Consider the following 18,715-nt stretch of genomic DNA (forward strand, 5'->3'; position numbering starts at 1 on the left):
TTTGCAGGTGATGCTGTTGTTTAACATCTGGTAATGTCACGCGAAGAGCAAAACCAGTTACAAAATCATTTGGACAAAATATCCATAAGGTCAGAAAAGTGGCAGTTGACTCTAAATAATGAAAACTGTTAGATCATTCACGTGAGTACTAAAAGGATAATTTCGGTTACACGATAAATCACGCATATCTAAAGGATGTCAATTAAGCTAAATAAAAATTACGAACAACTTACATTGAAACGATAAAGTACACCCAAGACTGGATTTTACTAGAAGAGTAAATAGAAGAGGCAGCAGATCTAGTAAGGAAATTGCCTGCACTATATTTATCGATCCTCTTCAAGAGTACTGCTCCGCGGATGGGATCCTCACCAGATAGGACTGACGGAGGACATCAGAAAACTTCAGAGAAGGGCAGCTCGTATTTCATTATCGCAATGAGAGAGAGTGTCGCAGATATAATAGGCGAGTTAAAGTGGCTATCATTAAAACAAAGGCGTGTTTCGTTGAAGTGAGATCTTTTCACAAAAATTCGATCTACATCCATATCAATATTTCGTAAGTCAACTCAAAGGTGTGGCGGAGAGTACTTCTGGTATACTGGAGGGTATTTCTGTTACCACTAACTGATCCACCCTTCCCTGTTCCATTCACAAATGGAACAGTTGTTATAATAATCGTACCACGAGTTTTTTTCCCCACATACAAAACTTCACTGCAAAAATAAAAGAAGGACATTATTTTCATCTGAATGCAAATGAAAATTGGACGCGATAAAACATAATACGTCCGATTTCATCAAAGGTACTTTACACTCGATACCAGTAGCTTCTAGTTTCAAACATGTACGGCTGCTCAAAATGCAGCATAAGAGTGTACATAACTGCACACCCAAGGTATTCTTTCACAAGAATACCTGAATATATTGCAGTGGTCAGTTTACGACAACCAGCATACTGGGCTAAAATGTTGTACTTCCTACTGATTAAACCATTACAACAGATCTGTTAATGTAGTATTTTAAAAAAATCACGATTCAACCGCAAAGGATAATCACGACCTTTTACCTTCGAACGCCCACCTATGTAGGGAGAAATGATCGTCGCAATAAAATAAGTCAGAGCTCGGGCGGAATATTTAAATGTTCGTTTTCCCTCGTGCTATTCTAGAGTGGAATGCTAGAGAAACAGTTTGAAAGTGGTTCGATGAACACCCTGCCAGGCACGAAAGCTTGAATTGTAGTCATGCAGCTGTAGATGTAGATTAGTTCTATTTTCTTCAACGGCTGAAATGTTTGAAATAAGAAGTGTGTGCGGAATGCTATTTGAGAGATGCCAGCACAGCATAAATGCGAGACTAACTCACCCCCGGTAGGAGACGGCTGCCAGCGCGGTAGCTAGCAGTGCTACCAGCAGTAGCAGACTTAGTCCTGAGGCGCGCATTGTGCCGTTTGCCGCCGTGGCGCGCAGTCCTCGCATATATAGGCGGCGTTATCACCGTACTGAGTGGGCCGCCGGCGATGGCCATTGCGACAGCTTACCTCACTGTCCGCTGTTACTCACGCACGCTCTTCGAAAAGCCCTCTGACCGCCCTCTCGCCCCCTCCCCAAAGAATGGTTTACATAGGCATTTCTGTGTTTCCTTCGAACATTTCTATGTTCACTTACACTGATTTCAAAATTTTTCAGACAATGTCGTAGACTGAAGTGTCAATAAGAACTACGAGGTGTTCAAAAAAATTCCCCACACATATATAGAAACAAGCGAAAGAAAAGCTTTTGCCACATTTTCACGCTCATATAGCCCCAGTCTGCCACCCCTGTATACACATTATGTTCATAGTTTGTGGACGTGCCCTGCAGTGCTTATCAATTTGGCAATTGGATATATGTCCAGATCTCCTTCTCGCTCTGTCATCCTACTCCCCCTCCTCCTATTCGTCATCATCTCCCTTGTCTCTTTGTCCATCTCCATTTCCACCGACTCTCTCTCCATCTCCTCCTCCCTCCTCTCTGCGTCAATCTCCTCCTGCCCCCTGACTATGTCCATCCTCCAACGCCCCCCCCCCCCCCCGTCCTATGTCTCCATCTGTCCACATATTCTGTATAAAGGGGCAAGGCTATTAGCATAAATTTCGAAAAGTTCTTGACCGATTTGCTTCAGAGATTTGCACAACATACCTCTTCAGACGGAATTTAAAGCCGTATTAAAAAGATGTAGCCTATGTCCGTCCAATGTTTGCTAGAGTCTCACGTAAAAATTTGAAATAATCGGTCAGTCACTTTTCGAGAAAAACATTAAACAACGACCTGTCTGTATGTGGTAGTGCAGATAAATTATAAGAGTGTCAAAGACAAACGGACAGAGGACGACGGTTCAATCCCGCATCCGGCCAACCTGATTTAGATTTTCCGTGATTTCCATAAATCGCTCCAGGAAAATGCTGGGATGGTTCCTTTGAAAGGTCACGGTCGATTTCCTTCCCTAATCCGATGAGACAGATGACCTCGCTGCTTGGTCTCTTCCCCCAAAAAAAACAACAACAACAAACGGGCAGAAAGAAGTTGCCTCTATTTGCAGTTTCATCTACGATAAACGGGAACGGCCAGAGGACTTTCTTGCATCTACAATAGCGCCAGTTCCAAAGAGGATGAACTGTAAGAAGTTTGAAGAACAAGGGATCATCAGCCTAATTTCGTAGAAGCAAAGAAGCATTTGCGGCCCTCGCAGACCTCCAAACCCCTTCGAAAGGGTGCTGTGGCATCAGCTGATTGATATCTTGAACAGAAATGGAATAATGTGGAAGGCTGACAGCAAGTCTGTACTTGAAGCGGAGAGCAGGGGCACAAATAGGAAAAGAGACCTCCAAGACAGCGAGATCCGGAGAGTAGCCAGACTAGGCTGCTGGTTCTCGCCAGTCCTACACTCCTGGAAATTGGAATAAGAACACCGTGAATTCATTGTCCCAGGAAGGGGAAACTTTATTGACACATTCCTTTGGTCAGATACATCACATGATCACACTGACAGAACCACAGGCACATAGACACAGGCAACAGAGCATGCACAATGTCGGCACTAGTACAGTGTATATCCACCTTTCGCAGCAATGCAGGCTGCTATTCTCCCATGGAGACGATCGGAGAGATGCTGGATGTAGTCCTGTGAAACGGCTTGCCATGCCATTTTCACCTGGTGCCTCAGTTGGACCAGCGTTCGTGCTGGACGTGCAGACCGCGTGAGACGACGCTTCATCCAGTCCCAAACATGCTCAATGGGGGACAGATCCGGAGATCTTGCTGGCCAGGGTAGTTGACTTACACCTTCTAGAGCACGTTGGGTGGCACGGGATACATGCGGACGTGCAATGTCCTGTTGGAATAGCAAGTTCCCTTGCCGGTCTAGGAATGGTAGAACGATGGGTTCGATGACGGTTTGGATGTACTGTGCACTATTCAGTGTCCCCTCGACGATCACCAGAGGTGTACGGCCAGTGTAGGAGATCGCTCCCCACACCATGATGCCGGGTGTTGGCCCTGTGTGCCTCGGTCGTATGTAGTCCTGAGTGTGGCGCTCACCTGCAAGGCGCCAAACACGCATACGACCATCATTGGCACCAAGGCAGAAGCGACTCTCATCGCTGAAGACGACACGTCTCCATTCGTTCCTCCATTCACGCCTGTCGCGACACCACTGGAGGCGGGCTGCACGATGTTGGGGCGTGAGCGGAAGACGGCCTAACGGTGTGCGGGACCGTAGCCCAGCTTCATGGAGACGTTTGCGAATGGTCCTCGCCGATACCCCAGGAACAACAGTGTCCCTAATTTGCTGGGAAGTGGCGGTGCGGTCCCCCACGGCACTGCGTAGGATCCTACAGTATTGGCGTGCATCCGTGCGTCGCTGCGGTCCGGTCCCAGGTCGACGGGCACGTGCACCTTCCGCCGACCACTGGCGACAACATCGATGTACTGTGGAGACCTCACGCCCCACGTGTTGAGCAATCCGACGATACGTCCACCCGGCCTCCCGCATGCCCACTATACGCCCTCGCTCGAAGTCCGTCAACTGCACATACGGTTCACGTCCACGCTGTCGCGGCATGCTACCAGTGTTAAAGACTGCGATGGAGCTCCGTATGCCACGGCAAACTGGCTGACACTGACGGCGGCGGTGCACAAATGCTGCGCAGCTAGCGCCATTCGACGGCCAACACCGCGGTTCCTGGTGTGTCCGCTGGGCCGTGCGTGTGATCATTGCTTGTACAGCCCTCTCGCAGTGTCCGGAGCAAGTATGGTGGGTCTGACACACCGGTGTCAATGTGTTCTTTTTTCCATTTCCAGGAGTGTATTTAACAATTATTTGGACGACATAGTAATTTTTTGGGTGGGAGAAGAGGCGTCAGGATAGGTGGACGCCGCGTGGGATTAGCCAAGCGGTCATGGGCGCTGCAGTCATGGACTGTGCACTGGTCCCGGCGGAGGTTCGAGTCCACCCTCGGGCATGGGTGTGTGTGTTTGTCCGTAGGGTGACTTAGGTTCCGTAGTGTGTAAGCTTACGGACTCATGACCTTAGCAGTTAAGTCTCATAAGATTTCACACACATTTGAACATTTTGATAGGTGGACGGAAAATTAAAAGTTCAAAATTCGCAGATGACATGGTGATTCTTACGGAAAATGAAGTGACACTGTTTCAGGTGCTAAATTGGCTGAATGAAGTCTTTCCAGTGTACGGTACGAAAATAAATGAAAAGAAAACAAAAGGTATAATTATAGACTTAAGGAAACAAATAGTGAAGTGTAGGTTAGGGACAGAAATCATAGACGAAGTGAAAGCAGTCAAATGTTAGGGACGCTAGCTCAGAGAAAATATGCAGTGTGAACAGGACTTCAAAATCAGAATGGCCCTAGCAAAAGAGGCATTTCAAAACCAGAAAACACTCTTAGCTAATGTTTTGAACATAAATTTAAGTAAGCGACTAGTGCAATGTCTGATATGGAGCTTGGCCTTGTACAGACCAGAAAAGTAGATGAGAATTGAAGCTAATGAAATATGAATACGGGCTAGAATGGAAAACATCAGCTAGACTAACAAAATCAGGAATGAGGAGGTACTGACGAGGCTTACAGAACATCGAAGGACGTTGCTGGCAGTGAAGAACACGAAATTGCAGAGGACGTAATTTGGGTCAAAGGTGCCTTCTAGTACAGAAATAAAGGTTTTATTCCAGAGGAGTGAGGGAAGAGCAAAAGAAGCTATCAGACCCTCGATGACATCAGTAAACCGCAATTATGGTACCAAAGAATCAAGAGAAAGTATAGAACAGATAATAGTGGAGGGCTATGAAGTTTAAACATCCCACAAGGGAGTTAACCAAATGATGACGATTCAAGATGTGACGGTGTGTTGCTACTGCTGTTCTTAAATTAGTCGCATTACACGTGTACTTCTGAGATTTCACGAAAGCATGCTGAAAATTAATGAGTCCTAATTTTTTTTGTGAAACTATTTTAAAATAAAACAAAAGTTATTGCGTTATATGTCTTTGTTCTTCATACCTACGTATTTGGAGTCCTTTGCCGCTAGAGGGCTCCGAGTTCAAACGAATAACATGGTGGTGCATAACCTAACTATGTCGGTACATAAGCGGTAGTTTGTCCACACATCGAGCACTCTCTCATTCAACATGGGAATGATAGGTCACGCACGAGCTCTGCGATATGTGCAACAATCTGACGCCTTGCCTTACTGCCACCGATCATCTTCCATTCCTTCCTGACTTGGCCCCATCTCTTGCTTCCGAAACTTAAAAAGCACCTCCGAGGACTTCACTTTGGTAGTTCTGAAGTGGTGCAAGCAAAGGTGAGGTTGTGGCTCTGTTAGAAAAATAAAACGATTCTACAGTGATGTTATCAACTAACTGGTAGCTTCTTGTGAGAAATGTGTTTGTCGCCACAGGACGATATTGAAAAATAGCTATGTAGACATAAATAATATAGATGTAGAATGTTAATAATGCTTTTTTAACTACAAACACTTCAAGACTGCTCAAATAAAAGATTTGGAGACATTTTTCAGCATGTCCTATACAAATCAATTATTTCTCTGAATCGTTATTTCTTAGACCTTATTTTAAAGCCATGTATACTTGACTGCAAAAAAAGTGTGCCACTCCTCAAGGCACCCAACGTAATGTAGCTGTGTCACCGATCCTCTAAGCATCAAAACCCTGCGTAGTACATTCAACTGAATATACAAAATGATTACCAGTAGAGAATATTTCGGAATACTGCTCATTATGGCAGTCAGTAATAAAGTAATACAAAAATATTAGAAAACACATTATTAGAGAGGAGACAGTCCTTAACGCTTATAACTTAAACTTCATTACAGTAAGTGGCACTACAGAAGTCTTATTACACTCATTAAATAACATGACGAGTTTTTGTTCTTGATCAGAATTTGTACTCACTGTTAACCGAACAAAGTTTGCGTATCTGATCGATACTCGACTAGGCATAAAAAGACTTAAAATATCGAAGTGTTCACCACTATCATCTTACAAAGACAAATCTCCACACTTGGAAATAAATGACGATACGTTTAGCACTGCACCGGGAACCCAATGAAGCTTTTTTTACCCCTGAGAAGTCACCACGAAAAGCGCATAATAAAGTGAAATGCACAATTTTGTAACGGCAAAAACTAAAGTTGCGGTGATGGACGGGGAGTAGAACCCAGTACCTATACGATTTGTTAACTAAGCACAATCAGATGTCAGACATTAAAAATGTTCACCAATAGCATGATATTGGAATGAAACGACTATACAAATGCTTTTTGCGCGGCAGAGATTCGAACCCGGTAACCTTCACTATCGTCTTATAGCTACGAGTAGACAGGGAATATTTATTGTTCCTTCTCTAATAGCGAGAAGCGTAGATGTTCGGATGTTCGGCTGCAGCTAACGCAACGAATAATTTGGTGCTGCCTGGAACTCCAGTTTCGCCCGTATTGTCGTTGTTGACCCCACATGAAGTGGTGTCAAATATCAAATTCTCTTTCACTTGTAGTTAGAATCACACCATTCGTCGAGACCTGGAGGAGTTTGACATCGTGAGGAAACAACGACATGATGGAACGGGGTGGCCGGGGTGGCCGAGCGGTTGTAGGCGCTACAGTCTGGAACCACGCGAACGCTACAGTCGCAGGTTCGAATCCTACCTCTGGCATGGATGTGTGTGATGTCCTTAGGTTAGTTAGGTTTAAGTAGTTCTAAGTTCTAGGGGGCTGATGACTTCAGAAGTTAAGTCCCATAGTGCTCAGAGCCATTTGAACCATTTTTGATAGGACAGTATCATCTCGAAGCCTATGATGAAAAGCGGACTATTCTGTGCTCGGGTTAGCAGGTATAACATTACGTAATGTTGCTTACGATCTAACGCTTTGGCGATTTCGTATGGCATGTTGCTATGAGCGTATTTAACTATGGTCTTATTTTGTTCACGTTTGTAGTATAGCTTGTGCCATGACAACTTCAATATTTCTCATTTCTGACGATATGAAGAGCCTCGTTTATGGGTTAGCAGATGGAGTCTAATATGGAGTGAAGTATAGCACATGTGACATTGTGGTATCTTTATGTTTACTAAAAATGTGAAGGCAGTGGAGGGAATTCGAAACACCTGTGCACTGTGTGGGGTTGGTTCAGGTACGATCGTTTTGAGATAAATTAAACACCATATCCAGGAAGACAGACAGGTGTTGATGAATGATGTTTCTGCGATTTATTACTGTTGTCAGTGACAAGTATATCCGATATATGGCACATGTGACGACCAATTAACTTTCGTGTGACAGTATACTTGCTTTCAGTAGCCATATGGAGGTTAAAAGAAAGGAAGGAGGATTACGATATATCGCCTTGTTGTAAACGAGATTAAACGCGAAGCAGAATCACGAACTGGGATGGATGGGGAAGAAAGTCGTCTGTGTCCCTTCAGAGGACTGATTCTGGCGTTTGCCGTTATATTTAAGGAGGCCACCGTAAACCCAAATCAGTGCAGCCTGAAGGCAAAGTACCGTACGGTAACTTTATAAGGGGGAAACAGTGGGTATACCATAACAAACATTATGTCAAACGATGGCCTATTTACATCATCAAAACGCACTGTTGTTGTTGGTCTACATTTCGTGGCAGAAGGAAGGTGTTTTGTGTTACGAATTGCTTCACGGAGATGTGACCTTCACAGTTGACATTTGTTGCCTACAAATGAGATGCCTTGCACTCGCAAAATAACAAATTCGACCTGGAGGACAGCACCAAGGAATTTTGTTGGCAAACACGCTTACCGCTCGGCTTCTAATCTGGCACACCCACATGTTTACCCTTTTCGCCCCTTATCGATCAAAAAATGGTTCAAATGGCTCTGAGCACTATGGGACTCAACTGCTGTGGTCATCAGTCCCCTAGAACTTAGAACTACTTAAACCTAACTAACCTAAGGACATCACACACATCCATGCCCGAGGCAGGATTCGAACGTGCGACCGTAGCAGTCGCACGGTTCCTGACTGCGCGCCTAGAACCGCGAGACCACCGCGGCCGGCCCTTATCGATCAACCAACAAGAAAGCTAATTTATGTTTTCTTTAGTTTTTTTTAATTTTGGTGATTGCTCTTTAAACGTGGCTTAACTCAGAATCAGGAAGTTCCTATATGCGTGAGATCGAAAAATTATTTATGCGTCAGTAAACAAAGGAGGAATGGATTTTGACAATTTCTCTGATATTTGTCTCTATTTTGTTCAATAAACTAACGGGAAACGCTAGTAACATGCAATACACTAATATAACTGGTATCTCGTCATAATATCATACAATGAATGGCTATCTTAATTAAACCTGAAGTCTTTTGTGATGCTCATGTAACTTTACCGGACTACAACGCAAGTACGGCTGTATGGATGCGAGTGTTGTTGCTAAATAAAATACAATTAACAGAGTATTCAATGATGCGGTTTCATTAACAGACTTGTGTATTTCCAGTAACAGTCCTGCAGTATTTTATGTTTCTTACCTCTAGATCTACTGGTTACTGAACGGTGCGAGACTTATGACGACAAAATTTTTAAAGATGTCGTTCTGAGTTCGATATAGCTGTTTGTAGCGTTGTCACTGAGGAGGTAAATTGTTACTATCGCGCCTGTTTTCGTTGACATTTTCATGGAGCAAGCGACCAACTGCAGCGTTCAGCGCCTCCTCGTTGCCCTTGTGATAACTGAGACCGATAATTCGCCATGTAGACAACAAGATTAGTTGTAGCTGCTACGTGAAAGCAATCTTCCCTTCCTGTTAACATGTATCTGATAAGTCGAAGACACACCAAAGTGGAATTCATTCAGAATCTTTTATTGGTGTACCACGAATAGGCCAAGTGAATCTTGCGAGATAATTATCTGACTTCCCAGGAAGTAACGAATTTATCACAGCGTCACCAGACATGTTCCAGTATGTTGTTATGATCTTTCGTAGTCGTAAGAGCACGATTATGTTTCTACAGACAATGTCTTTCTTGTGTGGGCTGGCAATTTAGGAGTGCATCTTGTGCATCAGTGATGCAGCGGACTAATGACTTTTCTTACGACATCATGAGGAGTATTCTAGTATTTATTGTGAAGAAGAAGAAGAATGGGAAGTTGGCTGGCCGTTGTGGCCAAGCGGTTCTAGGCGCTTCAGTCTGGAAGCGCGCAACCGCTACGGTCGGAAGTTCCAATCCTGCCTTGGGCATGGTTGTGTGTGATGTCCTTAGGTTAAGTAGTTCTAAGTTCTAGGGGACTGATGACCTCAGATGTTAAGTCCCATAGTGCTCAGAGCCATTTGAAGCATTTTTTTGACATCGACTTGTACCAGGACGTGTGAACAAATACCTTGTATAACGTGATAAAATACCCAGAAGGATATTACCTTTTGTTGTTGTTGTTGTGTTTGATGCAGCTCTCCATGCTACTCTGTCCTGTCCAACCTTCTTCATCTCCCAGTACCTACTGCAACCTACGTCCTTCTGAATCTGCTTAATGTATTCATCTCTTGGTCTACCTCTACTATTTTTACCCTCCACGCTGCCTTCCAATACTAAATTGGTGATCCGTCGGTGCCTCAGAACGTGTCCTACCAACCGGTTCCTTCTTTTAGTCAGGTTGTGTCACAATTTCCTCTTCTCCCCAGTTCTATTCAGTACCTCCATATTACTTACGTGATCTATCCGTCTAATCTTCAGCATACTTCTGTAGCAACACATTTCGAAAGCTTCTATTCTTCGCACGTATTGCTGTGGTCTGTGCAACTTTCCATTCTTCTCCCTCACGATAAATACTGGACTATTTCTCATGACAACGTAGGAAAAGTAATTAAGCCGCTGCATCGTTGATGCACAAAACGCGCTCCTAAATTGTTAGCCCATCCAAGAAAGAAATTGCCTGAAGAAACATAATCGGCGTACTATGATTATCATAGGGTCACTACAACGTAGTGATATAAGTCTGGTGATATTGTGATAATTTTGTTACTTCCTGGAATGATAGAGAATTATCTTGCAAGCTTCACTTGACCTATTCATGGTATACCAATCAAAGATTCTGAACGAATTTCACTTTGGTATGTCATCGACTTATCAGATATAGGTTTAAAGACAGGGAAGATTACTTCCACGCAGTAACTATAACTAATCTCGTTATCTACAAGGCGAATTATGAGCCAACACAAGGACAACGAGGAAGCGATGAACGCTGCAGTTGGTCGCTTTTTCCATGAAAAGGTCGACGCACTGTAAAAGAGTAAGAGCCAGCAGCTCTCAGTTTCAAACTGGTCCGAGAATAACATTTTACCTCCTAGTGACAGAGGTACTAACAGCTATACCGAACTCAGAACGATATCTTTAGAAATTTCGTCCTCACACGGCATTCAGTAACCAGTAGATCAAGATTGTTGGTTATTTTTGGGGAAGGAGACCAGACAGCGAGGTCATCGGTCTCATCGGATTAGCGAAGGACGGGGAAGAAAGTCGGCCGTGCCCTTTGAAAGGAACCATTCCGGCATATGCCTGGAGCGATTTAGGGAAATCACGGAAAACCTAAATCAGGATGGCCGGACGCGGGATTGATCCGTCGTCCTCCCGAATGCGAGTCCAGTGTCTAACCACTGCGCCACCTCGCTCGGTCAGTAGATCAAGAGGAAAGAAACATAAAATACTGCAGAGCTGCTGTTGAAAATACGCAAATCTGTTAATGGAAATCTGTTAAAAGAGAATACTCTTTTAACTTTGTCCCATTCAGCAACTACTCTCACAGCCACGTTCTACATCTACATCTACATCCGTACTCCGCAAGCCACCTGACGGTGTCTGGCGGAGGGTACCCTGAGTACCTCTATCGGTTCTCCCTTCTATTCCAGTCTCGTATTGTACGTGGAAAGAAGGATTGTCGGTATGCTTCTGTGTGGGCTCTAATCTCTCTGATTTTATCCTCATGGTCTCTTCGCGAGATATACGTAGGAGGGAGCAATATACTGCTTGACTCTTCGGTGAAGGTATGTTCTCGAAACTTTAACAAAAGCCCGTACCGAGCTACTGAGCGTCTATCCTGCAGAGTCTTCCACTGGAGTTTATCTATCATCTCCGTAACGCTTTCGCAATTACTAAATGATCCTGTAACGAAGCGCGCTGCTCTCCGTTGGATCTTCTCTATCTCTTCTATCAACCCTACCTGGTGCGGATCCCACACTGCTGAGCAGTATTCAAGCATTGGGCGAACAAGCGTACTGTAACCTACTTCCTTTGTTGTCGGATTGCATTTCCTTAGGATTCTTCCAATGAATCTCAGTCTGGCATCTGCCTTACCGACGATCAACTTCATATGATCATTCCATTTTAAATCACTCCTAATGCGTACTCCCAGATAATTTATGGAATTAACTGCTTCCAGTTGCTGACCTGCTATTTTGTAGCTAAATGATAAGGGACCTATCTTTCTATGTATTCGCATCACATTACACTTCGCTACATTGAGATTCAATTGCCATTCCGTGCACCATGCGTCAATTCGCTGCAGATCCTCCTGCATTTCAGTACAATTTTCCATTGTTGCAACCTTTCGATACACCACAGCATCATCTGCAAAAAGCCTCAGTGAACTTCCGATGTCATCCACCAGGTCATTTATGTATATTGTGAATAGCAACGGTCCTATGACACTCCCCTGCGGCACACCTGAAATCACTCTTACTTCGGAAGACTTCTCTCCATTGAGAATGACGTGCTGCGTTCTGTTATCTAGGAACTCCTCAATCCAATCACACAATTGATCTGATAGTCCGTATGCTCTTACTTTGTTCATTAAACGACTGTGGGGAACTGTGTCAAACGCCTTTTGGAAGTCAAGATACACGGCATCTACCTGTGAACCCGTGTCTAAGGCCCTCTGAGTCTCGTGGACGAATAGCGCGAACTGGGTTTCACACGATCGTCTTTTTCGAAACCCATGCTGATTCCTACAGAGTAGATTTCTAGTCTCCAGAAAAGACATTATACTCGAACATAATACGTGTTCCAAAATTCTACAACTGATCGACGTTAGAGATATAGGTCTATAGTTCTGCACATCTGTTCGACGTCCCTTCTTGAGAACGGGGATGACCTGTGCCCTTTTCCAATCCTTTGGAACGCTTCGCTCTTCTAGAGACCTACGGTACACCGCTGCAAGAAGGGGGGCAAGTTCCTTCGCGTACTCTGTGTAAAATCGAATTGGTATCCCATCAGGACCAGCGGCCTTTCCTCTTTTGAGCGATTTTAATTGTTTCTCTATCCCTCTGTCGTCTACTTCGATATCTACCATTTTGTCAACTGTGCGACAATCTAGAGAAGGAAGCACAGTGCAGTCTTCCTCTGTGAAACAGCTTTGGAAGAAGACATTTAGTAATTCGGCCTTTAGTCTGTCATCCTCTGTTTCAGTACCATTTTGGTCACAGAGTGTCTGGACATTTTGTTTTGATCCACCTACCGCTTTGACATAGGACCAAAATTTCTTAGGATTTTCTGCCAAGTCAGTACATAGAACTTTACTTTCGAATTCATTGAAAGCCTCTCGCATAGCCCTCCTCACACTACATTTCGCTTCGCGTAATTTTTGTTTGTCTGCAAGGCTTTGGCTATGTTTATGTTTGCTGTGAAGTTCCCTTTGCTTCCGCAGCAGTTTTCTAACTCGGTTGTTGTACCACGGTGGCTCCTTTCCATCTCTTACGATCTTGCTTGGCACATACTCATCTAACGCATATTGTACCATGGTTTTGAACTTCGTCCACTGATGCTCAACACTATCTGTACTTGAGACAAAACTTGTGTGTTGAGCCATCAAGTACTCTGAAATCTGCTTTTTGTCACTTTTGTTAAACAGAAAAATCTTCCTACCTTTTTTAATATTTCTATTTACGGCTGAAATCATCGATGCAATAACCGCTTTACGATCGCTGATTCCCTGTTCTGCATTAACTGATTCAAATAGTTCGGGTCTGTTTGTCACCAGAAGGTCTAATATGTTATCGCCACGAGTCGGTTCTCTGTTTAATTGCTCAAGGTAGTTTTCAGATAAAGCACTTAAAAATATTTCACTGGATTCTTTGTCCCTGCCACCCGTTATGAACGTTTGAGTCTCCCAGTCTATATCCGGCAAATTAAAATCTCCACCCAGAACTATAACATGGTGGGGAAATCTACTCGAAATATTTTCCAAATTATTCTTCAGGTGCTGAGCCACAACAGCTGCTGAGCCCGGGGGCCTATAGAGACATCCAATTACCATGTCTGAGCCTGCTTTAACCGTGACCTTCACCCAAATCATTTCACTATTCGAATCTCCGTCAATTTCCTTCGATACTATTGCACTTCTTATCGCTATAAACACGCCTCCCCCTTCACTGTCCAGCCTATCTCTGCGGTATACATTCCAATCAGAGTTTAGGATTTCATTACTGTTTACGTCTGGTTTCAGCCAACTTTCTGTTCCTAGTACTATATGGGCGTTGTGACCGTTTATTAATGAGAGCAGTTCTGGGACCTTTCTATAGACGCTCCTGCAGTTTACTATTAGCACATTAATATTGTTATTCCTTGTTGCATTTTGCCTACTCCTGCCTTGCCGCGTCTCAGGAGGCGTCTTGTCGGACCTAGGGAGGGAATTTTCTAACCTAAAAAAACCCCATGTGCACTCCACACGTACTCCGCTACCCTCGTAGCCGCTTCCGGCGTGTAGTGCACGCCTGACCTATTCAGGGGGACCCTACATTTCTCCACCCGATAGCGGAGGTCGAGAAATTTGCACCCCAGCTCTCCGCAGAATCGTCTGAGCCTCTGGTTTAAGCCTTCCACTCGGCTCCAAACCAGAGGACCGCGATCGGTTCTCGGAACGATACTACAAATAGTTAGCTCTGATTCCACCCCGCGAGCGAGGCTTTCCACCTTCACCAACTCCGCCAACCGCCTGTACGAACTGAGGATGACCTCTGAACCCAGACGGCAAGAGTCATTGGTGCCGACATGAGCAACAATTTGCAGTCGGGTGCACCCAGTGCTCTCTATCGCCGCCGGTAGGGCCTCCTCCACATCTCGGATGAGACCCCCCGGCAAGCAGACAGAGTGAACACTGGCCTTCTTCCCCGACCTTTCCGCTATTTCCCTAAGGGGCTCCATCACCCGCCTAACGTTGGAGCTCCCAATAACTAATAAACCCCTCCCCCCGTGTGCCTGCTCGGACCTTGCTGAAGGAGCAGCCACATGTCCACTCACAGGCAGAGCGGGCGATGCCACACGGCCAGCCTCCACATTGACCCTCCGCCTCGTGCGCCGCGAACGCCGCTGAACCCGCCACTCCCCTTGGGGAGAGGGTGGCCCAACCGCGCCCAGTACCCGCGAAGATGTCTCGACAGCAGGGACAGTGGGTGAAGCATCTAACACCTGGGGTGCACCATGCGACGCACCAGACTCCCCACTGCCGCTACACTCCGAGGCAGCAGCCTGAAGACGGCTGACCGCGGCCATCAACACGCTCAGCTGTTCGCGAAGAGTGGCCAGCTCCTCCTGCGTCCGTACACAGCAGCCACACATCCTAGCCATCCTAAGAAATCAATTTACTATAGAGTGTTAATCAGCTTTTAACTAGACTGCTAATTCACTAAAGGCGGTTGATTATTGACTAAACTGTGATTGCTAACCACTTCTTGTAGAAACAAGGAAAATAGCACTACCTGTCTCTGGACGGTATTGAAAACAAACACTAGCACTACTAGCACTACGGCTGACTAAAGGGACTCTCTGACTGTATTTAAAACAAACACGAGATCTATGGAACACTTAATAGCACTCTACTATTAAAGCTTCCTAAAAGCAAAAACACGCAGAAGAAGAAGTGACAAGTAAGAAAAATACAGATAATACTTAGATTAAGGTAGCTCGCTGCACAGAAGACGTGAAGCAGACGGCGGTTAGGGCGACACTGACGTTGTAGTCTGGTACAGCTACTTGAATATCACAAAAGAATTCATGTTAAATTAAGGTAGATTTCGTTGTATGGTATAATGCTGACACACCAATAATATTAGTGTAGAGCATGTTAATAGCGTTTCCCATTAGGTTATAGTCCAACATAGACATATATACAAGAGAAATTGTCAACATCGTATTCCACCTCCTTGTCGAAAACCGTCTTAAGATGGGCGAGTAGTTTTTCGATCCCACGCATGTAGCTACTTGCTGATTCTGAGAATCCATGTTTAAAGCGCAATTTCCAAAACAAAACAAACAAAAGAAAACAAAAACTAGTTTTCTTGGTGGCTGATCGATAAGGGGAGAGACAGGTAAAAAAGTTGGGGAGCCAGATCAGAAGATGTACACTACGCGTGTTTGCAAATCAAGTTCTTTGGTGCTCTCTTCCAGGTCGAATTTGTTACTCTGCGATTGCAAGGCATCTCATTTGTTGGCAACAAATGTCAAATGTGACATCCCTATGTCGCAGTTCGTAACACAAAACATCTTCTTTGTGTCACCATATGCATATCGATACTAGTACATACTGCGGACATATACAGGCCATTGTTTGAGATAATGTTTGTTACGGCATAGCGACTACTCTGTTTTCTCCTTATAAAGTGTAAGACTTTGTAATTAATTCAATTATTAATCATATATATGTTGTTGTTGTGGTGTTCAGTCCTGAGACTGGTTTCATGCAGCTCTCCATGCTACTCTATCCTGTGCAAGTTTCTTCTTCTCCCAGTACCTACTGCAGCCTACATTTCTCTCAATCTGCTTAGTGTATTCATCTCTTAGTCTCCCTCCACGATTTTTACCCTCCACGCTGCCCTCCAGTACTAAATTGGTGATCCCTTGATGCCTCAGAACATGTCCTACCAACCGATCCCTTCTTCTAGTCAAGTTGTGCCACAAACTCCTCTTCTCCCCAGTTCTATTCAATATCTCCTCATTATGTGATGTACCTATCTGATCTTCAGCATTCTTTTGTAGCACCACATTTCGAAGGCTTCTATTCTCTTCTTGTCTGAACTAGTTATCTTCTATGTTTCACTTCCATACATGGCTACACACCATACAAATACTTTCAGAAACGACTTCCTGACAAATCAATACTCGATGTTAACAAATTTCTCTTCTTTAGAAATGCTTTCCTTGCCATCGCCAGTGTACATTTTATATCCTCTCTACTTCGACCATCATCAGTCATTTTGCTCCCCAAATAGCAAAACTCCTTTACTACTTTAAGTGTCTCATTTCCTAAGCTAATTCCCTCAGCTTCACCCGACTTAATCCGACTTCATTCCATTACCCTCGTTTTGCTTTTGTTGATGTTCATCTTATACCCTCCTTTGAAGACACTGTAAATTCCTTTCAAATGCTCGTCCAAGTCCTTTGCTGTCTCTGACAGAATTACAATGTCATCGGCGAACCTCAAAGTTTTTATTTCTTCTCCATGGATTTTAATACATACTCCGAACCTTTCTTTTGTTTCCTTTACTGCTTATACCATACGGTACTTCAAATCACCATCTGGCTGTACTGATTTAGATTTACGAAGACATCGTTAACTATGACAGCAAATGGCAGGATCAATCCTTCGAAGGAGCACAGGCGACTACCTTCCCCGCCCTTCCAAGCTCGAGATTCTGCTTCATTTCTAATTTCGTTTTTGACGAAACGTTGTACCGTAATCCTCCTTCCTTTCTTTTAACCTCGATGTGACTACTGAAGGCTTCTCACGAAATTTATAATAAATCTCTGAAGCTTCATTAATCAACGCCTACTCTCTTCCCGAACATGGTCATAAATATATCGCAAAATTATCGTATTTCAAACGATACAACTTGTGGTAGCAGATAGCACTCACTCCGTAGAGGGCACATGTGTTTCGAATTGCCTCTAGAGGGCACATGTGTTTCGAATTGCCTCCACTCCTTTCATCATTTTGTTAAACACAAACAGAGCAAAATGTAGGAAATGTTAGCTTTCACACTGTTTTAGATTCTATTTTCTAATGCATGCACTACGCTTCTCATAAATTCAACAGTGATATGAGCTGTACTGCAAACTTGAACAAAATAAGATATAGTTAAATACGCTTATGATATACAAAATCGCCACGGAGCTTGCTGAAATATAGTATTACATCATACGAGACGTTAGTGTTATGCTTGCTAATTCAAGCAAACAAAACTCCGCTGGAGTTCAGAGGCTCTATGTCCGATGCGTCGCAAATAGTTGAACGAACGCCAGTCCGTACCAAGCCATCGCTGGCTGATGACGTTGAAACTGGTCTTGCCATGACAGATACGCACGAGCTCTGCATGATTTTTATGTTGCTGGCTGGTTAAAAAACGATCGAAACGATCTCTGGGCTTCTGTCAGACTGATGCTCTTAGTACATGGTCGGAATACGGCTTCAAAAAGAGAAGAAAAGTATGGGTTGACATTATGGCTTTGCGTTCGCACTGCAAGATCTCCACTACTAGACGATGAATAACTTATTCAAGACAACAGCTCAGGTGAAAGTCAACACTTCTCATGCCGTGTGCTGCATACCAGATTGTGTTAAAATCATGATGCTAACATGTGAAATTTGGCTTTGGTTGGACTAAGGCTAGCTTGTAATGCTAACATGTGAAATTTGGCTTTGGTTAGACTAAGGCTAGCTTGTAATGGGTAAAGTGTGGGTTCGATTCCCGCTGCGGGTACCAGTTTTAACGGCCACTAACATACACTCTACACTTCCAGAAACGCCAAGTAAAGAACGCAGGACTGTATCGTGGTTCTAAATCAACATTAATTGTGTCCATTCGTTATTAAGTGGGACAGAGTTGGACGAGATTTAGCAGTTAGAGGCAGAAGTCGCTACTTGCAGAAACTCTGTCTCTAATAAGCTTTCTTAGACTATTCTTGTTATTTTAGTTCACGAACCAATCGTCATGTAAAGTCATACGATCTTCGCTTCTTATTTTTTGTGATCTTAGGATATTGAAAATATTGGCACTGGACTCCAATTCGAGGTCTGAATCCAGTTTTTCTCTGGATTTGAAGTCCTCGGGAGGAAACTGTCCCATCATTTCGTTATTTCCTCGCGGCGCCAAACTCTTCCACATCTTTACGAACGGTGCGATCGT

At 44.1% G+C, this 18,715-nt stretch overlaps 1 protein-coding gene across 1 annotated transcript in view; it reads right to left on the bottom strand.

Annotated features, from left to right (window-relative positions):
- LOC126268060 (carboxypeptidase B-like) overlaps positions 1–1,446 on the bottom strand; it is a 61,414-nt gene extending 59,968 nt beyond the window's left edge. Inside the window, exon 1 of the mRNA XM_049973495.1 lies at positions 1,366–1,446. Coding sequence (XP_049829452.1) covers positions 1,366–1,442 — 77 coding nt within the window. The 5' untranslated portion in view covers positions 1,443–1,446. The remainder of the gene's footprint in view (positions 1–1,365) is intronic.
- Positions 1,447–18,715: the final 17,269 nt, after the last annotated feature.

This window comes from Schistocerca gregaria, chromosome 4 (assembly GCF_023897955.1).
Source record: "Schistocerca gregaria isolate iqSchGreg1 chromosome 4, iqSchGreg1.2, whole genome shotgun sequence".
Lineage (NCBI taxonomy): Eukaryota > Metazoa > Arthropoda > Insecta > Orthoptera > Acrididae > Schistocerca > Schistocerca gregaria.